Below are 27,500 nucleotides of genomic sequence, written 5' to 3' on the forward strand. Positions count from 1 at the left end.
ACCCTGCTTTATGAGTGGAGACAACCTCACGGATAAGGCGGAGTTCAGAAGCAGTGACTCCGCCCACTATGACGAGAAACAGCAACGGATGATCACTTGGATGGGGCCGATTGACCTGCAGATAGAATTAGAGTTATATTCTTACTATGTTTGTGTCGTGACTCAGATCTCAGTGTGAGGACAAACGAGCGCAAAAAGACCACACACACACACACACACACACACAAGGTGGCCAATTGAGTTCAATGATGACTTCCACTGTTTAACTTAAATTTTAATGTTATAATAAAAAACTCAATAATTTATATTTAGAATTTACACCCTACACCCAAAACACACACACACACACACACACACACACACACACACACACACACACACACACACACACACACACTTATACACGTGCAGATATACAACGTAAGTGACCAGACATGTAAGTGTCCTAATAAAACGGCAAATGTATGATTAATAACCAGACTATTACTGAGAACTACGGCTGCTTTGCCACGTGCTACAATGAACACTAACTCAGGATGGAGTGGAAAGCTATAGCAGGAAAGCAAGTGTGTCCGTTTTATTTAAATGGCTGATTATGTGACTGAGATCATCCACAAGTCTGTAAGACAGTGAATGTGTGTACAAGCAAACAAACAAACAAACAAACAAAGCCTTGTTATTCACATTTAAGCATGCACATGAGTCAGCATTGTGAGCGAAAGTGTGTTAGACACCACAGGGGTGGACACACAGCATGTACATGTGCATCTGCAGCAACATGCTCATTTCCTTGCATATGAGTGAGAAAGAGCGAGAGAGAGAGAGAGAGAGAGAGAGAGAGAGAGAGAGAGCGAGAGAGAGAGACAGCCAGAGAGAGCATTAAGGGGCTAAAGAAAATTGGCAAATTAAGAATACAGCAACTTCTCTCACACACACACTTTCGGTGAAGGAAAAAAGGTTAATATCTTTCTGGTAAATAGGAAAAAGGAAATCCTTATTACCAAAAATAAAACATTTAACCATGCCAAACTAGAGAGGATCTAGAGAAATTATTGAATGAACTTCAATGCTCTCAGATTCCTTTATTCCATCTGGCATAAAAAAAAAAAATCGTTATATTGGCAAAGTAAAGCAACACAAAGCTCTAACTGTAGGAGTGCCAGTAATTGTGATGCCAGGCTTTGTTAAAGATTTTTTTTCCCCCAGAATGAATTTATTCCCTTATCTTTTCTCAGAAAAAAATGACACGCCAATTCTCCATTTAAATGTTAGATTCCTCTCTCTAAATAACCAGAAAGACATTTTCCCATATAAAGACAATCGACCCCTTATCCTTACCAAGGGTGCCGATAATTATGGAGACGGTAAGATAGGTATATTTCTTTGAACGCTACCTTCATAAACATGCTGAAACCTGTTTTTAACAGATCGGTCAGTCCACCAGAAGCATGCTCGATGTCTGGGCACTCGGGTCGGCTTGGGTTGAAGATTTCCTCCAGGACCTGCTTTATGAACGGACGATACGCCGCCTACGTGGGCGAGAAGCATTAATGTGTAATTCATTCAAGGACCTTTGTTTTCCAGGAACGGCAACAAACACGACGGACACTATTTTACATGTTACCCATGTGGCTCCTCAGAGTCTCGCTCAGTATCTGATGATTCTGGGATTAGTATTCATAGAAGGATATTTGTCTCTGGATGAGACGACTTTAGTGCTTTGAGCTGATTATGCGGCTGTGTGTGTGTGTGTGTGTGTGTGTGTGTGTGTGTGTGTGCGAAATCAGCCCAAAACATGACGTCGACTAAGGTCGGCTTCATAAATCCACAAAGACCAACAGTAAACACTGTAGAGACATGATATAATAAGATCCAACAAAATGACAGAAAATCAAAAGCTTGTAGTAATAATAATCGGATGTCTTTAAACTTGGTGCTGTTTAAAGAGATTAGAGATGAGAATAAGGTCACGAAGATGATAGAGTTAGAGTTAAAGAGCAGCAAAAAATAGCACCTGTACAACTCAATTCTGACCTTCAAATACTCCTGAAGGATGTAGACAATACTCTGGGACAATACTCACACACAAACACACACACACACACACACACACACACACACACACACACACACACACACACACACACACACACACACACACACACAAACAAACACACAAACACACACACAAACACACACACACACACACACACACACACACACACACACACACACATACACAAACAAACACACACACACACACACATACAAAGAAACCTTTTTCCTTCTCGATAGGTGAGTAACGTTGGTTTTGCTTTGTTACACAGAACTAATATATGCCTTTGTCCTTTACATCATTATGCTTGTGTGGCATTTTTGCTTGTCTGTTTATCTGCAATCGTATCGTTCTTCCCTTCAGCTATGATAAAGACACGTTTCTTTCTGTTAGTCGCCTGGGTTACGTATGTATGTGTGGGCGGAGCTATCGATACAGGGGTGGGACCCATTTGGGTTAGGGGCGTGTTTGTTTTGGTGATTTTATATGCCAACATTGGCTTTCAAACATCGGAGACCCCGCCTTTAAAAACGAATGTGTTTATGAATCCCTTCGGGGGTCTATATGTTGGAGCAAGTTAAATAAAATGAGGTCACTGGTCAAAATTGTTGTAAAAAAGAACTGAAACAAATGACTGCAGTAAGTATTTGGTCTGTTTATTCTATGGTAATAAAGATATCTCAGGGAATCCGTTCATTTTTCTAAAGTCCATCCCTCTATCCTTAAAGAGCAATATCATGAAGAAGAAGAATATTTAGCTGATTTTTTTTCTTTTCTGTTTTTGATTAAAATCGCATCCGAACCGAACCGAACAGATAAAGAAAAAAAACAATTGTTTGTACAGTAGAGAGATCGGGAGGCTGGAAGGAAAGACAGGCAGCTTTGTGTAAGCACTAACAAAGCCATTAAATTCCATATGGAAAAATCATTCTAAACTATAAACATTAGAAAATAACGTTAGAAACATGAGAAGTCGTTTCAGAAGAACTAGACCAGAGATTTGCTTAATGATGCCAAGCTCTAATGGAACTTTATTGAAAACCAATTTTATTTGATTTTTCCACTAATCAGGAGGCCAAGAAATTTGCCTGTGGAAATCATTATGGTACAGAGGGTTTTTTTTGTGTGTGTGTGTGTGTGTGTGTGTGTGTGTGTGTGTGTGTGTGTGTGTGTGCATTCATTTTTTTTCTCTGCATGTTTTAAGCCAAATCGTGTTGTTTCGATTCAGTAACCAAGATATTTTTGTGATGTAAAAGAAAAACTTATCAGATTAGAGACAGTAAAACAGCCATTTAGAGGAGACAGGACATACAACATAATTGTCCTGCACTGTCTTGTCTGTCTTGTCCTGCACTGTCTTGTCTGTCTTGTCCTGCACTGTTTGCAGCAGGTTACACAGATGCACTTTATGTAGCTAAGACTACTTACTAAGTCTTTATACTGTAGCTCTGTCTTTGTGTTATGTAGCACCCCGATCCTGGAGAAACGTCTCATTTCACTGTGTACTCTAACAGCCATATACAGTAATGGTTGTAATGACAATAAAAGCTTCCTGACTCGACTTGATCATTCAACCCCATTATATAAAAGTAGCAGATTAACTTATTAAACCGGTCACCGATTGCACTTTTTGACCGGTTGATGGAAAATCGATAAAAACGGACCACCGTGGGATCGTTCTTTGCCTTCTCGATGAGAACCGTTATCCATCTAAAGGACGCTTGTGTACAAATGTGTAGGCGTTAAAGGCACAGCAGTGTCCGTGTGGTGTTTACACATCTCAATTAACATCACTGCTCAATTACATGAAGGTTCTGTGTTCAGTAATCAACATCGACGAAGAGATAGAAGACCACTGTTAAGACTCTGGGTCGTTGATCGGAAGGTCAGGGTTCAAGCCCAGGCCCTGCAAAGCTGCCACTGCTTGGCCCCTGAACAAAGCCCTTAAACCTCCCTGCTCCAGGGGCAAAGCATCGTGGTTTAGTTCCTGACTACCACGTCACTTCTGATTCTTCTCTGATACATTATACATGTATAGAGAACCAAACGAGCTACAGACAGTAAGACTCGTAATAGTAGTAATACTACGTGACTATGTAATACAAGATGCAATAAATAGAGATAATATAACTCATACATGTGTAGTATGTATATTATAGATAATATATAAGCACTAAGTACTTTCTCTCAGACTATGTGTAGTATGTGTATTATAGATAACATATATAAGCACTAAGTACTTTCTCTCAGACTATGTTTAATCATGCAAAACTTCAAAAAGTTCAAAATTTCAGTGTTCACACGCAACGGTCAGCGTAATAAAAAACGATACACGGTGCCAACGCTATAAACTTCGGCATGAGCGAAGCCAGGTCTTTAAAATCAATGCCGTGTTGATTTCCTCAGCGCACCACGGCCTGTGACCTCTGGATATTGAAAAGGAAAAGAAAAACACCGGAGCAGACGGTGATGTCATCATTCAGGCCAGACCCGTTCCCTCTCACGCGAGCGCAGATACACATAGCGAAGGACGGCCACTAATAGCACTCGCATTCCTTAACGGCACTTTCATTTCTTCTGAATGCTGCGGAAGTTTTTCCAATGTCAACATAACGTTTGTTCCTTGTTTTTTTTTTTTTGCTCCTTGTTGCCAATTTTGTATTTTCTTGCTCTGGTAGATAGACAGAAATTTAATAAATAAAAAAAACATCACACGGGCAAAACTGTTCTCTAAATGAAATGAGAAATGTTCTTTAGGCTGTCTGTCATTTATATATCCTCTGAATAAGAGACACAATGTGCTCTCTCTCTCTCTCTCTCTCTCTCTCTCTCTCTCTCTCTCTCTCTTGTCACTTCTTTTAACGGCAGATCCTTGTAACTCATTTCACAGGTACAGAGTGAGAGATAGATAACTAACTGCCACTTTTCTTACTGATTTCTATTTCTTCCTTCTCTCTCACACAATCACCTCTCTCTCTCTCTCTCTCTCTCTCTCTCTCACACACACAAAATCACCTCTCTCTCTCTCTCTCTCTCTCTCTCTCTCTCTGACAGGAACAAGAAGCTAGGTACAGTAGGCACAGTTCGTTGAACATACAATATACTTATCAAATCTGAGTGACGCACACAGACACAGAGGCTGCCAAGGTCCAATATGTCTCTGTGTATCTGTGAATCATTGTGTGTGTGTGTGTGTGTGTGTGTGTGTGTGTGTGTGTATGAGAGAGTGAGAATTTGTGAGACAGGGACAGACAGTGACTCCAGACTGACAAGAACAACAAATGTGACAGAGATGTTTGCTGAAGCTTGAAGTATGTTGTGAAAGGTGCTTCTGTTGCACTGCATGTGTAACATTTTTGAAAAAAACATAAATAAAACACACACACACTTTCTGATCGACAAACCCGTGCTGAGAGATCTGTGAGTCGCTTGAGATTGTACGGTTGTGTAAACCCTGAACAAACTCTGACCTGATGTGTTCCGTCGCCGGCGCTGTACACTGAGCGCAGCTGCTTCAGGTGCTCACGGGCTCGGCCCACACTCCTCAACGTCTCGAACACGTGCTCCAGTGCTGTGTGTGCACGCTCTGTCGTCAGTTCTTCAGGGCTAGAGACTCCTACACACACGCACACACACACGCACACACACACACACACACACACAATAACTAATACTGATATTTAAAGCTATGCTTACACCTCACCTCGACCTGAGCAATCACAAGAACACAATCTGGCTTTAATTAAACTGTGGGTCAGTGGTGGTGTGTGATGTCACCCACTTGTGTCTTACTAATATCTGCCTACTTATCTGTGTTTCTTTGTGCTTTCAATGACTGCTGTGTGCCAGAGTGGGGGGAGGGGGAGAGAGGGAGGGAGGGAGAGAGAGAGAGAGAGTGTGAGAGAGAGAGAGAGAGTGAGAGAGGGAGAGATAGAGAGAGAGAAGGAGAGGGAGAGAGGGGGGGAGAGAGAGATAGAGAGGGTGAGAGAGGGAGAGAGAGAGAGAGAAGGAGAGAGAGAGAGAGAGAGAGGGAGAGAGAGAGAGAGAGAGAGAGAGAGAGAGAGAGAGGGAGAGAGAGTGTGAAAGAGAGGGAGAGATAGAGAGATGAAGGGAGGGAGAGTGAGAGAGGGAGAGAGAGAGAAGGGGAGAGAGAGAGTGAGAGAGAGGGAGAGAGACAGAGAGAGACAGAGGGAGAGAGAGGGAGAGAGAGAGAGAGAGAGGGAGAGAGAGAGAGGGAGAGAGAGAGAGAGAGAGAGTGAGAACTCTACACACCTTCATAAACACTACAGTCAAAAAAAGAATCTTTATCTGCTCTGTAGACTTTAAGGTGGTGACTGACTCTCTATGGCATGAAGTCTGCTGGTATTAAAGGGAAAGTTTACGACACTATTAAGTCAACGTACCAGGGAAGTGAGTGAAAGTGCGTGTGCGCTAAAAACAAACCAAGTTCTTTAAACAAGAGTGTGTTGGGAGTGAGGTGGGAGTGAGGTGGGAGTGTGTTGGGAGTGAGGTGGGAGTGTGTTGGGAGTGTGTTGGGAGTGAGGTGGGAGTGTGTTGGGAGTGTGTTGGGAGTGAGGTGGGAGTGTGTTGGGAGTGAGGTGGGAGTGTGTTGGGAGTGAGGTGGGAGTGTGTTGGGAGTGTGTTGGGAGTGAGGGTGGCTGACCCGAGTCTGTCTTTATTCAGCATCTTCATTAATGAATTATGGAGAGGAGTTCCTACCGAAGAACCTTTCCGTCCTAGACGAGTACTGCAGTAAACGGGTTTCCGATATGAATTTACACCGGGGAATCCACAAGTACGAGAGAAAACATCTTACACATCTTACCTCGGTGTAACCCGTGACAACAGCACAGGAAGCACGGATAAAGCAGGTAGAGCCTTTTACACACTTAAACAACACACGATCCCCATTTAACTCTTTAAACTCATAATCTCAATAATTAAACCTTTACTTTTATATAGAGATGCAATACAGAGCCTGTTAATCAAATACAACCATTCTGATGAAGGATTCTTAATAGAATTCAGTAAAACACACCCACTCACTCAGACACACCCACTCACTCAGACACACCCATACTCAGACACACCCACATTTAAACACCCCCCGTCCCCACACACACACACAGAGCTACACTCAAACACTAACCCACCCTGAACACACAACCAAACACACACTCGAACACTTACCCACACCCGAACACACACCCATACTTAGATACACATCCAGACACACACACAAAATCTGGAACGAATACATTTGAAACAAATATGAAGAACATGTACCCTGAACAGTGGAAAACTGAAATTACATCCAAACAAATCCAATTAGCTGAATATCGACAGAACAGGAAGCTGAAAGACAGACAAAGTCTGACACTACACAGAGTGTGCGATCACAACTCGGAGGGTGAAAAGGCAGGGTGTGACTGGCAACCAGGTTCATCTTCACTCTTCAACAATCACTAATCACCTCTGTGGGGAAGTAGTGGCCTAATGTGGGGAAGTCGTGGCCTAAATGTGGAGAAGTAGTGGCCTAAATGTGGAGAAGTAGTGGCCTAATGTGGAGAAGTAGTGGCCTAATGTGGAGAAGTAGTGGCCTAATGTGGAGAAGTAGTGGCCTAATGTGGGGAAGTCGTGGCCTAAATGTGGAGAAGTAGTGGCCTAATGTGGAGAAGTAGTGGCCTAATGTGGGGAAGTCGTGGCCTAATGTGGGGAAGTCGTGGCCTAATGTGGGGAAGTCGTGGCCTAATGTGGAGAAGTCGTGGCCTAATGTGGGGAAGTAGTGGCCTAATGTGGGGAAGTCGTGGCCTAATGTGGGGGAGTCGTGGCCTAATGTGGGGAAGTCGTGGCCTAATGTGGGGAAGTCGTGGCCTAATGTGGGGGAGTAGTGGCCTAATGTGGGGAAGTCGTGGCCTAATGTGGGGAAGTCGTGGCCTAATGTGGGGAAGTCGTGGCCTAATGTGGGGAAGTCGTGGCCTAATGTGGGGAAGTAGTGTGTGTGTGTGTGTGTGTGCACTTTGGATGACCACTTTGGGTCACCATACGTAGCCGTATGTCACTTTCACTTAGTCATCATCTAACCTAACATTAATACGTTCTTCTAGATTTTTTATAAATATGTAACCAGTGTAAAAGAAGCGAGTCCAGGCTGTGTGATGTGTGACATCAGCCAATTGCTTGTGGACGGTGTTTATTAGATTGAATGTTCCCAGAGACGATGGCAGAGCACAAAAGAGATTTTGAGAAGAAAAAGAAGAAGAAGATGGAGGGAAGGTCTCCAGGTTTAATCAAAATCTAATGTGTGCTCTAATGTGCACCTACTAAACTCACAGCCCCAGGAAACTAGAGCTCTGTGAGAGTGAGTGTGTGTGTGTGTGTGTGAGAGAGAGAGAGAGAGAGAGAGGGAGAGAGAGAGAGACTTGCTCTATTGGTAAAGAAACAGCATCTAGCATGCAGACGTCTTTGGTCATGTGGTTGGCACCGGGTTCAGAGCTGCCACTATGGAACGCAGGGCCTGAAGGGTATCCAGGTAACTGTTCATGTTTTAGACAGCGCCAAACAAACAGAGGCACCTGAGAAGCAGGACATGGTGTTGTGATTAGAATAAGTGTACACCTGTTCAGTGTCTCCTCCATCAGCGTGAGAGAGCCACGTGACACGCTTTCACAAGCACCACATGACCACGCAGCACAAAGTGCACCACATTGCACTCACGTTGCTCCAGAACAGGAGCCACAAACTTTTACTTTTTACTGAAGTTATTTATGATATCATTTCTAATTAAACATTTAGGATTAAATTCGCCTCCACACTACTGTACATGGGCAAAACGTCCCGTTTCAGTTTTATTAACATTTATGGCATTTTCCCACATTCAGAGTGACTTATGAGGGGGGCCCCTGGTGCCAGGTCGGTGGATCTGGGATTCGAGCTCACAGCCTTCTAATCAGTAGTCGAACACCTTAACCACAAGGCTTCCACATGAGCTCCACTCTTCTGTGAAGTCTTTCCACTAGATCAGGGGTGTCAAACAAATTTGGCCCGTGAGATCATATCAGATGTGCATTACAGCTGGCTAGCCGCACGCTCCGCTAATACTACAAATCCCAGAATGCTTTGCCACTGTATTGACGCGTAGTCAGGACCAGCAAGCGCCCCTCATTCTCTGTTGACAGTCGTTAACAACCATGTTACAGTCACATCGGGCAAGTTAATTCCACCCTTCACAAAAACGGCCAAACGAAAGGTGGACAATAGGAGATTTCAGGACACGAGGGAGGCAGATTATCTGTTCACGAATACAGACCTGTTTGTCTTGTGTGCTAACGGAGCTAACGTGTCTGTAACGAAAGGATATAACCTAAGAAGACACTATGAAAGGAAACATTATGAGAAGTATAAGGACCTGGACGTAAAGCAGAAGCTCCAGAAGGTGGAGGAGATGAAAAAAAGTCTGGTTTCCTGTCAGACTATGTTCATGAAAGCAAAATCGAAAAGTGAAGCTGCTGTAAAGGCTGTAAAGCTTTATTGTGGCAGCAGAGACGGCAAAACGAACGAGTTTGCGAAACGAACACCACTGATGTGTCTTTTATTTCACATTTAATTTCTTAAGTGTTTGTAATAACAAGCTCTGGTTGTTCCAAATCCTGTGTTTAAGCAAAACTAAAGTTTGTTTCCATATGAAAAAGGTTGAACATTACAAATCAGTTGCAGTTCATTTTTCAATAAATATTCGGTTTGGCCCCGTGACTTTATCTCAGTTTTATATTTTGGCCCACTGTGAATTTGAGTTTGACTCCCCTGGTCTAGATGTTGGAACATGACTATGGGGATTAGTGATCATTCAGCTACAAGAGCGTTAGTGAGATCAGACACTGAGAAGGTCTGGGGTGAAGCCGGTGTTCCGGTGCACCACAAAACCCAGCACCGTTGCTCACTAGTTGAGTCTGGCAACTTTAAAGTGTTTCTTTTTTAAAAATGGACTTGATCCTGCTTGAAGCATCATGACAGAAAGAAGATTTCATAACATACTTTAAGCAACAGAATAAATAATAATAATAATGCTAAAGAATTCGTCCTGCTTGGTGTTTATGAATGTAAAGTGGTGAGCCATGTCACCGGAAATGAAGTCATCCGTGTACATTATGTGTAGTGAGTCAGAGTTCTTATACCAGACCCCCAACTCTGTACACCAGATACTGACTCACCATCAGGATAGGGATCGAGAGAGCTGATCGAGACACACAACAAGGTCTTCATGTTCATGTCTTCGTGGAGCTCTGTGTTTTATGCACAGGGTCTCTGTCATGCAGGAAGAGTGTCTAAAGCCCTATTCGGACGGGATTAGTTCTACGTGGGGACGTGGGGGGTAAAGTAATTATTACCAGAGCTTCTCGTGATTTTATCCCGTCCGAATGTGCCATCTCGGTAATCATTTCGGACAATGTCAGTAAAGTACGGCGACTTTTACCTTCTGTAAAAAGGTCCGGAAAAATTACCTCAGGTAATGCTGATCCCGTCCGAATAGACCCGCTGTAAATATGTACGGTAAAATTCCATCATTTCCTGTTTAAATGTAGTTTTTGGCGCATTTTGCAAGCATGGAGGTGCTTGAAACAGGAAGCAACGTCATACGCACATGACGACAAGGAGGTTACTGTGGTGCGTAAAGCGAGTTACCCCTCCCACTTCTGCTAGTTTTACTGACATGTCTTGTCCCGTGCGAATTGGACAATTAATATTACAGACGTCCTGAGGTAAAATTGCATCACTCCACGTAAAACTAATCCCATCCGAATAGGGCTTAAGACAATATACACAATGTGTGTGCTTCTGGTGTTGTTGAGGAAAGACCCATGTATAGCTATGGTGGTCAGATGTCTACAAAATTCCAGGTTTTTTTTCCAATTCCTCGGCATTGAGACCAAAAGAAATGATGCCTGGAACGATGCAACAGATACCACATCATCTGTAAAAAATTACAGATTCAACAATTTATACGTCGTACATTGAATCGAGGAACGATCACAGAGGAACACCTTAGCACAAAGCTGAGCGATTTCTGAAATCAAATAAATCATAGCATCGCATTAGAGTTCATGTATCATTTACATCTGGAGGAAAAAAACAAAACAAAACAAAAAAACCCCAACAGTCCAGCTGATAGTAGTCTAGCAAAGCTCGTCTTGTCTGGTCTTGCCTTTTTTTTATATTACTAAAGAATGATGTAATCTTGTTTGTGAAATATAAGCAAAATAAAAACAGAACTTGGTGTCCTTGTTATTGGACCGAACTGTAACCGGATCCCAGGCATGAGACCTGCAGGGAAAACACCGTAATAAAGTCGTCTTAAACACCACACACCCAAATACGCTGAAAATGTCAAAACTTCACCGACGTAATGAGACCATGGTATGTCACGGTTGTGTATCGAAGGGGTGATGAAGGGAAGTGGAAAAAAACTGCTGTGTTGCACCTTTCGTTACACTCTAGTGTAATAACGAGGTGGCTGGACGTCGGTTATGAAATTGAGCTCGGACCGAAGCTTCTCCTTATGGTATGAGATTTTAATGAACGGGATGTGGTAGCTCAGTGGTTAAGGTGTTGGGCTACTGATCGGAAGGTCATGGGTTCGAACCCCAGGTCCACCAAGCTGCCACTGCTGGGCCCCTGAGCAAGGCCCTTAACCCTCAGTTGCAAGTCACTCTGGATAAAGCCGCCTGCACACGACACAAACGACCGCCGATAAACCGGAAGTCATTCATTTCCTATGGAGAGTCGCAAGGTCGCTGCGTGAGGTGTCAACCATCTGTGGATCCGTTAATAAAATTGAACTTGTGCGACAACACCGCATCCGATATGGCGGCCGGATGCGATGTATTCCAATGTTGTCCAATCAGGTTCGTGTGCGCGAGGTGATAAGAATTATTAAAAAGTATTAATATTAACTTTAGTAATTTTTAAATACATTGTTATTGATAAAAAAAGTAATAAATTATTAATATTTATATTGTATTATCTTTAATGTTGCGTCAGTGTTTCCTCACAAATTATTCACGGTCTTTCTGGATTTAATGTTGCATTAATTGTTTGTATTTACTCCTTCATTCATTCACCCTGATAAATGGAGGGAGAATACAGGCTCTTGCTTTTGCTCTTCTTTACCGGAGACGCGAAAGAAAATATTTCAAATCGGTGTGGATAAAACACTACCTGACTCGGAGGAAAAAGTCTCGGCTAGTATCGCCGTTTAGTGCAAGGGTTGCGCCTTAACGGAGAAGATTTTCGTGGTTATTTTCGGGTGTCACGAGAAGCTTCTCTCCCATGTTGACGTCTACACGATCGTATTGCACATTCCGTGCGACTGCCACTAGGGGGCGAAATGCGACAGGCGTGTCCGTCTGTCGTGTGCAGTGTGAAGGCGGGTTAAGGGTGTCATTTAAGGCTAAATGTCATAAATGTAAATCTTTTTGCTCATAAGTTCAATTTCATACGCTGATACGATGGATTTTTATTATTTATTTTTTTTTATACAAACTAAAATCAATTCTAAAATTGATAGCCAGCTCAGTAATAAATCACAGTTACTGGATTTGTTCTCCAATCCAAGGCTTCTTCTGAACTGCCCGGATCTTTAACGAACACCTCCATGGTTTTCTATCCTGGTATAAATATATTTCCTTTATTCGTGACAAAATACAAGTAACACAACTGTCTTTGTATTCAAATGTTGTGTATAGATGCGAAATAACTTCTAGTCAAAAAATAAGAGTGAATCAGAGTCTGCTTTAAAGGTCTATGAACCCTGGCGTGAAAACAGATGGATCCTTTAAAGGATTTACAAACGGCTGAGAAACCGTAACACTGATAACCAGCAGAGTTCCAGGAAACGATCATGAATCACGACAGCTTCTCAGAAAATATCCAACACGGCACTTTTCTTTTTCGGGTTGTTTCGTGAATGTATAAAAATTAGAGACAAACTAATCAAAGTGCAACATGTTGTGTCCAAAGCCTCGGGAGCACTTGGTGCGGTTTTAAAAGAAAATCACCCGCTAGGTTTTTCTCAGACTTTTTTTTTTCCTGTTATATTGAATTTTTTTTTTTGTTTGGAAATCTAAAGCATTTTTATTGACGTGAAAGAAAGACTAAATTTGTATGTAATTAATGTGGTGCTTGCAAAGCAACATTCTTGTTATTGTGCCGGACAAAACTTCGGCGCGTAACTTGTCCCGCAGCTTTTGTCCTAGACCCAGGTGTCAAATCGTCTGGCTCATTGAGGAGAGGTGTGCTATGACTTTTATAAGCGATTGGAATTCCAGAATTCCCGGTATGGAAGCTCTTTTTTCCCCAATGACTTCCATTATAAAATTTGGATATATTATATTATATTATATTATATTATATTATATTATATTATATTATATTATATTATATTATATTTCAGTAGCAACTTTTGTCCAAACGTATTGGCACCCCACCGGGTATTTACGTGACGTCACGTGTAGCCCTGCCCCGAAAATAAGCGAAATGAAAAAGTTAGCACAACATGGACATGTCATGTATCAAAACACTCAGCCCGATGAGAGAAACTGACGTCACGTGTAGCCCCGCCCCAAAATAAGCGAAATCAAAAAGTTATCCACAACATGGACATGTTATGTATCAAAACTCTCAGCACGATGAGAGGAACTGACGTCACGTGTAGCCCCGCCCCCAAAATAAGCGAAATCAAAAAGTTAGCACAACATGGACATGTCATATATCAAAACACTCAGCCCGATGAGGGGAACTGCCTCACACATGTAGCCCCGCCCCCAAAATAAGCGAACTCAAAAACTTACCACAACATGGACATGTCATATATCAAAACACTCAGCACAATGAGGGGAACTTGCCACATGCAAGCACCATTCACATTTTCTTCATGAAATGTACATTCTAGTTGGTTTTATCATTCCACTAGCATTCTGGGGTAAAAAGGTTACAGACTGCGTAACTGGTACACAGCTGCAGCTTAATAGAGGTTGCTTCACACACCTTGCTTGTCATGACAGAGGAGCAGAGACGAGTGGCATTCCTCTCTGTCTGTGTGCCTCGCAGCTGCAATGCATTTACGCTCCTCTATTGATGAACTAAAACAGAACATCTCTCTTCACCTTTTTCTCCGCAGGTTGACCGTTTCACCCCCTACTGCGTGCTGGTGTGTGTGTCCATGTGCTTGTTTTTGTGGTTATATAAACAGCTCTACATTTCCCCGTCTGGAAAACCGCAAGGCAAACTGCTCCGTGTGTGTGTGTGTGTGTGTGTGTGTGTGTGTGTGAGTGGGAAAACCTCTGATCTCTATTGATCTCCATTTGGCATAAATATTTGTAAAAGTATCTCCAGACCTTTGGTTAATGGAGATGATCTTCTGTGGAAAATGTCACATGCGTAGGAAGAGCAGGAGGAGCACAAAGTCTGAGGAAAGCACGTTATTTACTACTTTGGAAAACCTCACACTACTTTGGAAATCCTCTGACAATTACTACGACGTAGCAAATGAGAGAGAGAGAGATGAAAGAGAGAGAAAGAATGAGAGAAAGAGTTCTGCAATTCGTTAGTCCAAATATAGCCGAACTTTGATGGAGCTTCTGGATGTCTGTTTTGATCTGCAGTGGAATGCTCCCTCCTGCTTCCTCTCTTCTCTCTCTCCCTCTCTCGCCAAAAATAGTGGTGTGTTTAGACGGAGGGAAAAAGCTTGGACATGAAGGCTGGTATTACTCGTGTTATTGTAGTGAGGCCAGTTTTCCTTGCATTGGCAACAATAAACCAGTAGGTGTTTTCTTCCCAGCAGAACTTAGCAGCTGGTTAAAAGAGAGCTACCAGTTTCAGCACAGCGATCACTGTTGTCATGGTTACATGGTTCTAATATACCAATATATCAGTGATGAATGATAAGGTATGTACCAAATCGAACACTTGTGCACTATTCTGGGGATGTGGTAGCCTAATGGTTAAGATGGTGGACTGCTGATTAGAAGGTTGTGAGCTCAAATCTCAAGTCTGCACGACTGCTTCTTCTGGGCCACCGAGCAAGGTTCTTAACCCTCAATGCTCAGATGTATAAAAAAAGAAATATAAAGGTAAGTCTCTTTGGATAAGTGCATAGATGAAAATGATCGAACTTCCACAGCTTTGGTTTTGGGGATGTGGTAGCCTAGTGGTTAAGGTATTGATCTACCAGTTGGAAGGTTGTGAGTTCGAATCCCATTTCCACCAAGCTGCCACTGCTGGACGCTTCCTGCACGTAAGACTCGCTTACGTAGTGGAAGGTGGGTGGAGCTACCAGACAAACAACACTTTGGTGGATGGGACTTTTTTTTGTTGCTAAAACTAGCATCCCTGTTACGTGTGTTTATCATATTTCTGTCATCATTTACCATCAACTGGGAAATACCTTCTATATCAGCTTAGTAAAAAAACCCTTATGCCCCTTTGCCACCGAGGCAAGTTTGAATGCAGGTTCGGAGCCTAATTTAGAACCAGTTCTTTCTGTTTCGACAGCCAAAGCACCGGCTCCGAACCAGGAAAAGTGGTTCTTATGTAGCACCAAAACGTTGCTGGTCTAGACTTAAGAACCGCTTGTGGGCACACGTGATAGTACAGCACACATGATAGTAGGTAGCTACATGCTAATGCTAAATTGTGTGTTAATGATGTTAATGATAAAATAACGTTATGTACTTTATTGATTACAACCTCCGTTTATACAGATTACACGGAGCCGCACGTACACGTTTTATTCGCCGCGTTTGGATGCCGATGTAGGTTCGCAAAGCCATGAGCATTAACAGTAAAGCGATATCCGCCATTGTTGTTGTGTTTGTCTGCTGCGCTAACGTTGCTGGGACACGTGACACATATACAGTGACGTCAAACTCGGCGCTGTGACGGCTCTCTGGGCGGTGGAAAGGCAAACCGGTTCTTAGAAGGTTCGCCAGTGGAACCAACTTTGAACCAGCACTAGCGCTACACGAGTTCTTCCACTCCAACATTAACACACGGCTCACACGTCTTCATGTCTGAAGCTCAGCTGAAGCAGGTTTAAGCCTCTTAGTTTCAGTGAAGGGGAACATTTGAGAGATACAGTCATCCCTCGTTTATCGCGGTTAATAGGGACCTGAACCCCTCGCGATAGGTGAAAATCCGCGAAGTAGGATTGGCCCTAAGTTTGACCTTTTCACTGATGGTCATCATCTTCCTCTTGGGCTCATTAGAGGAATCTTTCACAGGGGCACGGCGCTTAGGAGGCATCGTAAGGGCTTAACGAACAGTTAATTTCGAACACAATACACGAGACACAGTCGACAGCGTGAACGAGAGCGGCGAGATACGACAAGGGAAGAAGCTGGGAGAGGATGCGATGATGCGCAGCCAATCAGCTCAGAGCTCGCGTCGGGAACCAATCATGTACCTTGTCTGAGTGCCCGTGGGTATGTACAAAGCCTCTGAGAGAGTTTCTCTCTTTGTCTGGCATCCTGGGAAACCGTTTTTATTTTTCGATGGATATTTTTGAAAAATCAGCGATGCGCCGAGGGCACGAAACTTGAACCGCGATACTTGAACCGCGAAGTGGCGAGGGATGACTGTATTGTACGCAACGTTGTGTTTGAAAATTTGTAGTATCGGTTTGAGGAAGAAACACAAACAAGAGTGAAGATCAGATGTCCAGACACTTTTTCGCCATATAAAGACATGTTGTGTCTCACTGCTTTTACATAAGGACTAAATACACCAGTCACAAGCTCAAAGGCAAGACACATTAGAGATTCAGGAAATTTGCTTGATTCCAACTTTAATAGCGCTGAAACTTCAGCTTCGGCCATGTGAGTTAGAGACTGGCTATTTATAGAAAAAGAGGTTTGCCAAGCCTCTAAAGAGTAGTGTGTGTGTGTGTGTGTGTGTGTGTGTGTGTGGCGTGAGACTGCTATTTGACTGGCTGCCAAAGTACACATTAGCAATGTGGTATGCATATGCGTGAGTTATAAGTTGCGGTAAAAGTGAAACGATGATCACAGCACCAAATCTGAAGTCGGAGCCAGGTGCCTGTCTGAGACTGACAAGATGTTTGCATGGAATGCCACACACACACACACACACACACACATACACACACACACTTAACCACAAAACTACCAGCTTCTCCTCTCACGCAACCCTTTTGTTTTGAAAGTCAGTGCATAAGCATAAAATGACTGCTAGGTGCTGTGTGAGTCTGAGTGTGTGTGTGTGTGTGTGTGTGTGTGTGCGAGTGTGTTTGTGCGTCATCAAACATCAACACTAAACACGACAGAGAGAGAGAGAGAGAGAGGGAGAAATAAAGGGAATGCAGGAAAGAAAAGAGATTGGAAAGTGAGATTGTGTGTGTATGTGTGTCTATTCGAGAGAAAAAGTGTGAAAGAGAGAGTCTGTGTGTGTGAGAGAGAGAGAGAGAGAGAGAGAGACCGTGTGTGTCTGTGAAAGAGATTAAGACAGTGTGTGTATGTGTGTGTGTCAAAGGCAGTAAGACTGTTTATATGTGTGTGTGTGTGTGTGTGTGTGTGTCAAGGAAGTGAACATTGTGCTGTTAGTGAAAGTGCAGCAGGAAGTACTAGAACACTTCTAATGAGAGCTGATGAGCAAAAGAGAGAAGAGCACTACAACACTCGCACTACGGGCTGGCGTAAGCCGTGACGTGTGTGTGTGTGTGTGTGTGTGTGTGTGTGTGTGTGTGTGTGTGTGTGTGCAGCATTTTATAGAACAGTCCATTAAAATGTGTGAAAATAAGAGAAGTAAAGCACAAAGCAGGATAACTTGAAAAGACTTTGATTTGTATAAACTTATTTTACTGAACCTGAAACTTCATCAAGACCTCGGAAAAACAGACACAAGAGAAAGACAACAATGAAGATATTTGGGGTATAAATAAACAAACAAACAAACAAACAAATACTAACAATAAAATAAAAAGAATTCATTGAAAAAAGACTTTATGTTGAGCTGTATGTTAAACCCTGTCACTCTCAAAAGACTGAACACTAACCAGACCTTTCTGTAACCGAACGTGACGGACTAAACCCCGGATTATCAAACCCACGTGTCAAAAGTGTACAGTATGAAACCACGTGGGGTTAAAATGTTAAGACTCGTTGCTTAGCAACAGGAACACGACCTCAGAAACGGAACCTCTGTGCTTCATATCACGTCAGCTCCAGGACGTAGCAACACAGTGTTAAAAAACAACAACAACAAACAAACAAACAAACAAACAAAAACGGCTTGTTAGATTGAGTCAGGCGGCACCGCATGAGAGATGCTTTCTGTGGCGAAGGAATTACTACAAGGTGTGACGCTGGAAAATGATGGGCTTTTGGTATTTCACAGAGGTGGGAGTAAGTCACACGTGTGCAAGTCACAAGTAAGTCTCAAGTCATGAATGTGGTGTCAAAGTCGAGTCGAGTAGAGTCTTTTTTTTTTAATATCTGTCAAGCAAGTCTCAAATTTGCGACTCGAGTCTGACTCGAGTCAAGTCCTATGACTCGAGTTGAGTCCCCCATCTCTGATATTTCAGATGTATGTGAGATTTCTCTCGTGAGCTTCTCGCACTTAGGGTGAGGTTTGGGGGAATTCCCTGTACTAGAGCGAGGTGTTAGTAAATCCAGGTTTCTTTTAAAACTATTTTCATTTGAAATCCAAACACTTTGTCTTCAGAACTCTGTGTTTTAAATATAATTTGTGTAGCGCTTTTAACGACGGACATCGTCTCAAAGCAGCTTTACATAAGAACATAAGAAATATAACACAAAACCTTTATTATACAAAGATTAATATTAGACTTCTATTTGACTGTGTTTGTGTTTATCCCTAATGAACAAGGCTGAGGCGTCTGAGGCGACTGTGGTGAGGTTAAAACACCCTTAGATGGAAGAAACCTTGAGAGGAACCGGACTCAAAAGTGAACCTCGTCCTCATTTAGGTGACACCCGAGGGTGTGATTGTCTCAACAGACAGTTGTGTATTGATCAGGAGGTCGTTGTCCTTAAAGACCACATGTAGATGGCATCTCATCTTTGACTGAAATCCACTTCACATGAAGCGGATTCAAGCTGAAGCCGGTGCATCCCTTGTCTCACAGGGTTGACCTCTTCTCACCACAAGGTCTGAAATCTTCATAAGGCGGAACTACGGAAACAGGCAAGTCTGAGGCAAGATTCCGGTTTGAGATCCGGGAATCTAATTGCCGGAAAAAACATATGACCGAAAGCAAGAATGTTTAATCGGGGCTCAGGCTTTCATCTAACGGGCAGAAATATTTCTCTCTAATTACACACATTCTCAGCCAACCTGGAGAGAGAGAGAGAGAGAGAGAGAGAGAGAGAGAGAGAGAGAGAGAGAGAGTCCTGTACTGCAGCACATTGGTAAAGAAAAAAAAAAAAATCAAATATTCTCAGAATCCCAGCAACATTACTGGTTTTCATAAATGGATGCAAAAAGCTCAGACTGAAGCATGTTATATATGTCTATTTGACAGATTTCAGACCCGCCTCTCGCCGACGTTCAGTACAGACGGTCATTTGGACCTCGGCTAGCGACGTCGCTCTGTGCTAATCCTCAACATTATATAAAAGTACCAATTCCCATCATATCCCCAGAAATTCCTGCCCAACTGCCAGGGACATTCCACAGTCTTGGAAACATTCTGGCATGATTCAGCCCGGTCTGTCAAAACACCTCCAGCACTTCAACACCTGCGAATCTTTCCTCGACCTGCTGGCACAAACGCCACATTCCTGTACATACAAACAATATTCCAACATACACACGCCATCACAGCTCACTAGCCTCTATTACACCAATTCAGCATTTAAAAACATGTCTCACTGACAGGACAGACTTCCATAACACGACCAGTACAGTGGGAGGTCCTGAGATGGACACTGTGGAGATCACTAATCCTGAGAGGTCAAGACAGCGAGACAGGACTCCGTCAGCTGTCAATCACAGTGACACTGGACAATCTTGGGCGCCTATGAGCTCACGTATGCGGATGAGAAAGTGAGAAAGCGATTTCCTCCACGTGTTTACTGCCCTGTGATTCGGCAGGAGCAGCAGTCCGGAAAGACGCAGTTGTCTGGCTTCCTCTGAGACATGTGATAGTCTTCACCCTCCAGAAAGAATTTTTTTGAGTGCTTGTTAATACGGATAACATCCATCCTTTTTCTGTAGCGTTCTACACAGGGTTGAGATAAACCTAGAGACTGGCTCAGGGGATTCCGGGTGCAATGCGAGGGACACCGTGTACAGGGTACCAACTAGAGGTCTTCACGGGTCCACTTAGATCCGAATACCCGCGGTCCTACCCGAGACCCGAGCCGGTTCGGGGTCTAAAAGTTTCACGTGTACCTCGGACACGGGTCGGGTATGATAATAGCGCCATCGGGTCTCGGGTAATTTAAAACGAATGTGTTTTTACCGAACGGACCCGAGAAGACCCGAACTATTGTATCTCGTGTGTGTGTGTGCATCGACTCGAGTCCTTTTCCAACCTCTCCTCTGTTTGCCAAGCCCGCTTGCGACATGTGGCTGGCGACGTGTGACTGGCGGTAAGCTAATTTTCGTTGAAACAGACCTGTCAATCAATTTTGAATCCACCCACGCTGTAGCGGTTACTTTAGTGTCTGACTGGTGCGTGCAGGGCTGCATCGGTGTGTGCAACATTCGGGTCCAGTCGGGTAAAAAAAAATTATGCACGTCGGGTTCGGGTAAAAAGTGATTCGGGTCAGGTACATTTCTTTAGACCCGAGAAGACCTCTAGTACCAACCCATCACAGGGCACAAAATCTCACACACACACACACACACACACACACACACACACACACACACACACACTACAGACAATTTACTGACGTTAATCCGGAGGTCAATCCGCCAACCCATTTGTGCATTTGTACTTACTACATTTTAATGGTCTACATTTTAATGACCAAAGCAACATAAATGTTGCCTTTGATTAAGTAAAAAATCGTGACCCCGCAAAGATAGGAAAGACAGGAAGTAATCAGGAATTAACAAGACGAAATCACTTGGCAAGTAAAGTAAAAAAAAAAAGAAAAATCAGGATCGGGATCGCGTGATCGGAAGCAGGAGCGAGATTTCCAAATCTGACATCTAAGGATCTCATCAGGCTGTAAAGCATGAGATGAAATGAACCTTGGAGTCTGAACAGATTTAAAATAAAAGAATGTAGTTAATTCAGCGTGAATGAAAGAAGGTGGGGCAAAGAAGGGGGAGGGGGGTTGTGTGTGCGTTTTTGTGTGTGAACAAAAGAGAGAAAAAGTGAGAGTGTGTATGAGAGAAGGAGGGGGAGGGAGAGGTGTGTGTGAGTGAGTGAGTGAGTGAGAGAGACAGAGTGATAGAGAGAGTACCACAGACACTACAGCACACCTAGAGAGGTCTTGAGGAGTGAGAGGTGTTTTGGTGGCACAGGGAGGACGTACACACTGTAGGGCAGATTACAATGTAATGTCTGTATAACAAGGTTTATGCAAGAGGCAGGAACATCAGTGCCACTCACTCACTCACTCACTCACTCACTCACTCACTCACTCACTCACTCACTCTCTCTTATTCACTCACTCACTCACTCACTCTCTCTTATTCACTCACTCACTCACTTACTCATTCTCTCTCTCTCTCTTATTCACTCACTCACTCACTCACTCACTCACTCACTCACTCACTCACTCACTCACTCTCTCTTATTCACTCACTCACTCACTCACTTACTCATTCTCTCTCTCTCTTATTCACTCACTCACTCACTCACTCACATTCACTCACTCACTCACATTCACTCACTCACTCACTCTTATTCACTCACTCACTCTTATTCACTCACTCACTCACTCACTCTTATTCACTCACTCACTCACTCTCTCTTATTCACTCACACACACTCTCTTATTCACTCACTCACTCACTCACTCACTCACTCACTCACTCACTCACTCACTCACTCTCTCTTATTCACTCACTCACTCTCTCTTATTCACTCACTCACTCTTATTCAATCACTCACTCTCTCTTATTCACTCACTCACTCACTCTCTCTTATTCACTCACTCACTCTCTCATTCACTCACTCACTCTCTCTTATTCACTCACTCACTCTCTCTTATTCACTTACTCACTCACTCACTCACTCACTCACACACTCTTATTCACTCACACACTCACTCACTCTCTCTTATTCACTTACTCACTCACTCACTCTTGTTCACTCACTCACTCACTCACTCACTCACTCACTCACTCACTCACTCACTCTTGTTCACTCACTCATTCTTTTTCACTCACACACTCACTCACTCTCTCTTATTCACTTACTCACTTACTCACTCACTCACTCTTGTTCACTCACTCACTCTCTCTTATTCACATACTCACTCACTCTTGTTCACTCACTCACTCTTGTTCACTCACTCACTCTCTTATTCACTTACTCACTCACTCACTCTCTCTTGTTCACTCACTTACTCTTGTTCACTCACTTACTCTTGTTCACTCACTTACTCTTGTTCACTCACTCACTCACTCTCTCTTATTCACTCACTTACTCTCTCTCATTCACTCACTCACTCACTCTTGTTCACTTACTCACTCACTCACTCACTCTTGTTCACTCTCTCACTCACTCTCTCTTATTCACTTACTCACTCACTCACTCTTGTTCACTCACTCACTCTCTCTTATTCACTTACTCACTCTTGTTCACTCACTCACTCTTATTCACTTACTCACACACTCACTCTTGTTCACTCACTCACTCACTCACTCTTATTCACTTACTCACACACTCACTCACTCTCTCTTATTCACTTACTCACTCACTCACTCACTCTTGTTCACTCACTCACTCTCTCTTATTCACTTACTCACTCTTGTTCACTCACTCACTCTTATTCACTTACTCACACACTCACTCTTGTTCACTCACTCACTCACTCACTCACTCACTCACTCACTCTTATTCACTTACTCACACACTCACTCACTCTCTCTTGTTCACTCACTCACTCACTCACTCTCTCTTATTCACTCACTCACTCTCTCTTATTCACTCACTCTCTCTTATTCACTCACTCACTCTCTCTTATTCACTCACTCACTCTCTCATTCACTTACTCACACACTCACTCACTCATTCACTTACTCACTCACTCACTCACTCACTCTTGTTCACTCACTCACTCACTCTTGTTCACTCACTCATTCTTTTTCACTCACACACTCACTCACTCACTCTTATTCACTTACTCACTCACTCACTCACTCTTATTCACTTACTCACACTCACTCACTCTTGTTCACTCACTCACTCTCTCTTATTCACTTACTCACTCACTCACTCTTGTTCACTCACTCAGTCTTGTTCACTCACTCACTCACTCTTGTTCACTCACTCACTCACTCTTGTTCACTCACTCACTCACTCACTCACTCACTCACTCTTATTCACTTACTCACACACTCACTCACTCTCTCTTGTTCATTCACTCACTCACTCTCTCTTATTCACTTACTCACTCACTCTTGTTCACTCACTCACTCACTCACACACTCACTCTCTCATTCACTCACTCACTCACTCTCTCATTCACTTACTCACTCACTCACTCACACACTCACTCTCTCTTATTCACTTACTCACTCACTCATTCTTGTTCACTCACTCACTCACTCACTCACTCTTGTTCACTCACTCACTCACTCTCTCTTGTTCACTCACTCACTCACTCTCTCTTATTCACTTACTCACTCTCTCTTATTCACTCACTCACTCTCTCTTATTCACTCACTCACTCTCTCTTATTCACTCACTCACTCTCTCATTCACTTACTCACACACTCACTCACTCACACACTCTTATTCACTCACACACTCACTCACTCTCTCTTATTCACTTACTCACTCACTCACTCTTGTTCACTCACTCACTCACTCACTCACTCATTCTTTTTCACTCACACACTCACTCACTCTCTCTTATTCACTCACTCACTCACTCACTCACTCACGTTCACTCACTCACTCTTATTCACTTACACACTCACTCACTCTCTTATTCACTTACTCACTCACTCACTCTTGTTCACTCACTCACTCACTCACTCTTATTCACTTACTCACACACTCACTCACTCTCTCTTGTTCACTCACTCACTCTCTCATTCACTTACTCACTCACTCACTCACTCTCTCATTCACTTACTCACTCACTCTTATTCACTTACTCACTCACTCTTGTTCACTCACTCACTCACTCTCTCTTATTCACTTACTCACTCACTCACTCTTGTTCACTCACTCACTATTGTTCACTCACTCACTCACTTATTCACTTACTCACTCTCTTATTCACTTACTCACTCACTCTCTCTTGTTCACTCACTCTTGTTCACTCACTTACTCTCTCTCATTCACTTACTCACTCACTCTTGTTCACTCACTCACTCACTCACTCTCTCATTCACTTACTCACTCACTCTTATTCACTTACTCACTCACTCTTGTTCACTCACTCACTCACTCTTGTTCACTCACTCACTATTGTTCACTCACTCACTCACTTATTCACTTACTCACTCTCTTATTCACTTACTCACTCACTCACTCACTCTCTCTTGTTCACTCACTATTGTTCACTCACTCACTCATTCACTTACTCACTCTCTCGTTCACTTACTCACTCACTCACTCACTCTTGTTCACTCACTCACTCTCTCTTATTCACTTACTCACTCACTCACTCTTGTTCACTCACTCACTCTTATTCACTTACTCACACACTCACTCTTGTTCACTCACTCACTCACTCACTCACTCTTGTTCACTCACTCACTCTTATTCACTTACTCACACACTCACTCTTGTTCACTCACTCACTCACTCACTCTTGTTCACTCACTCACTCTCTCTTGTTCACTCACTCACTCACTCACTCACTCTCTCTTATTCACTTACTCACTCTTGTTCACTTACTCACTCACTCACACACTCACTCTCTCATTCTCTTACTCACTCACTCACTCTTATTCACTTACTCACTCACTCACTTGTTCACTCACTCACTCTTATTCACTTACTCACTCTCTCTTATTCACTTACTCACACACTCACTCACTCTCTCTTATTCACTTACTCACTCACTAACACTCTCTTATTCACTTACTCACTCACTCACACTCTTATTTACTCACTCACTCACACTCTCTTATTCACTTACTCACTCACTCTCTCTTATTCACTTACTCACACACTCACTCACTCTCTCTTATTCACTTACTCACTCACTCACTCACACTCTCTTATTCACTTACTCACTCACTCACACTCTCTTATTCACTTACTCACTCACTCACACTCTTATTTACTCACTCATTCACACTCTCTTATTCACTCACTCACACTCTCTTATTCACTTACTCACTCACTCACACTCTCTTATTCACTTACTCACTCACTCACACTCTCTTATTCACTCACTCACACTCTCTTATTCACTTACTCACTCACTCACACTCTCTTATTCACTCACTCACACTCTCTTATTCACTTACTCACTCACTCACACTCTCTTATTCACTTACTCATTCATTCACACTCTTATTCACTCACTCACACTCTCTTATTCACCCACTCACACTCTTATTCACTAACTTGCTCACACTTATTTACTCACTCATTCACTCACACTCTCTGATTCACTCAATCACACTTATTCACTCAATCACACTCTCTAATTCAATCACTCACTCACACTCACTTATTTACTCACTCACACTCATTCACACTCTTTTTCACTCACTCACTCACACACACTCAATCACTCACTCTCATTCACTCACACACACTCTTATTCGCTCGCTCACGCTCTCTTATTCACTCACTCACTCACTCACTCACATTGTCTTATTCACTCACTCACTCACAAAATCACTTACTCTCTTATTCACTCACTCACTCTTTCTCTCTTATTTACTCACTCACTCACACACACTCACTCTCTTATTCACTCACTCACTCACTTATTCACTCACATATTCTCTCATTCACTCTCTCACATATTCACTCATCCACCCACTTACTCACACACTCTTGTTCACTCACTTACTCTCTCACATATTCACTCACTCACTCACTCACTCACTCACTCATTTAGATTTCCACAACTACTATATCAAGGGGCAACTTATGGTTCTCAGTGCACCCACTATTATGTTTTTTTTGGGAGGTGGGAAACTGGAGAACCCAGAAGAGAACCCACACAGACACAGTGAACACACACAGAACCTCTACACACACAGTAACCCAAACTCATGCACGTTCTTTCCATTCTTCTTTATTTGACTTGCTCATCTCATTTCCACTTCATAACTTCATAGTTTTAGTCCAACAATCTGAACAGCTGAGACTCATTTTATTAATTAGATGTGTGTGTATGTGTGTGTGTGTGTGTGTGTGTGTGTGTGTGCGCGCTGGCTGTACAGTGGAGTGCAGGCTACAGAGAGCACTCTGGGAAAGTGCAGACTGGAGAAAGCAGCAGTGATTTTAATCCGAGCTAATCAAACCTCCTTGATGCCACAATTGCTTCAACTCACGCGAGCCGACGGTTTGCATGCGGAGTATTAATACGTTCCAGCTTTACTCTAATCTTAAATATGTAACTTTTATTTCGCTATACATACATACATACAACCCTCACCCTCAGATCATCACAACTCAGAGTTTTTAGCCCGTTTTACCAGCATACTGGCGTCATGGTCTGCAGGCAGAACAGAAATATTCGACTTGCGTGACATTTTCAATCGGCATAAACGTATGAATCGTTTTATCGCCACAAGTCAAAAACAGAGTCAGGACTCTGTTGGCTTTCGGTGTTGTTCTGTTGATAAACCTACGGAATTTTACAGGTCCGTGAAGAAAATCTCGAGTCCGTCACTGTTTACTCTCAAAAGTAATTTGTGTGGGGAAAAAACAAAAAACAACATCTTTTCTTTGTGGAACTTTTCTATAAATATTATTAACCTATATATAGTAAGCTAGATAAAAAAACCACTAAACACTCTTAAAGTCCTGAGTGTATACTATTAGATGAGATTAAGCACCACTGTGGAGCGAGACACGACAGAGACGTACAGTATCTTGCTTTATATGTGGACAGCATCCTTTCTGCCGCTGTGTCTCTTTACAATTTAACAGCTGTTTAAGCTTCCAGCGATTCCCAGACACCGGTTCATAAAGCTAGCTCTTCTTCACGGACACTTTCCAGTGTTTCTTCTGTTTTTCATTTGAAGTTCTTCTTCTAGTTAACGTTTCAGGTTCACTATGCTGTCCGTTACCCCGCTGACCTGCCGC

At 42.9% G+C, this 27,500-nt stretch overlaps 1 protein-coding gene across 2 annotated transcripts in view; it reads right to left on the bottom strand.

Moving 5' to 3' along the window:
* scfd2 (sec1 family domain containing 2) overlaps positions 1-27,500 on the bottom strand; it is a 159,328-nt gene that overhangs the window by 3,698 nt on the left and 128,130 nt on the right. The window contains exons 6-8 of one of the 2 annotated variants that reach the window (XM_047801421.1): positions 5,527-5,672; positions 1,395-1,529; positions 1-115 (exon numbers count right to left, since the gene is read on the bottom strand). The exon at positions 1-115 is cut by the window's left edge and continues 5 nt beyond it. In XM_047801421.1, coding sequence (XP_047657377.1) covers positions 1-115; positions 1,395-1,529; positions 5,527-5,672 — 396 coding nt within the window. The remainder of the gene's footprint in view (positions 116-1,394; positions 1,530-5,526; positions 5,673-27,500) is intronic. The other variant, XR_007138048.1, reaches the window with a different exon arrangement.

This window comes from Tachysurus fulvidraco, chromosome 16 (assembly GCF_022655615.1).
Source record: "Tachysurus fulvidraco isolate hzauxx_2018 chromosome 16, HZAU_PFXX_2.0, whole genome shotgun sequence".
In the NCBI taxonomy this organism is placed as follows: domain Eukaryota; kingdom Metazoa; phylum Chordata; class Actinopteri; order Siluriformes; family Bagridae; genus Tachysurus; species Tachysurus fulvidraco.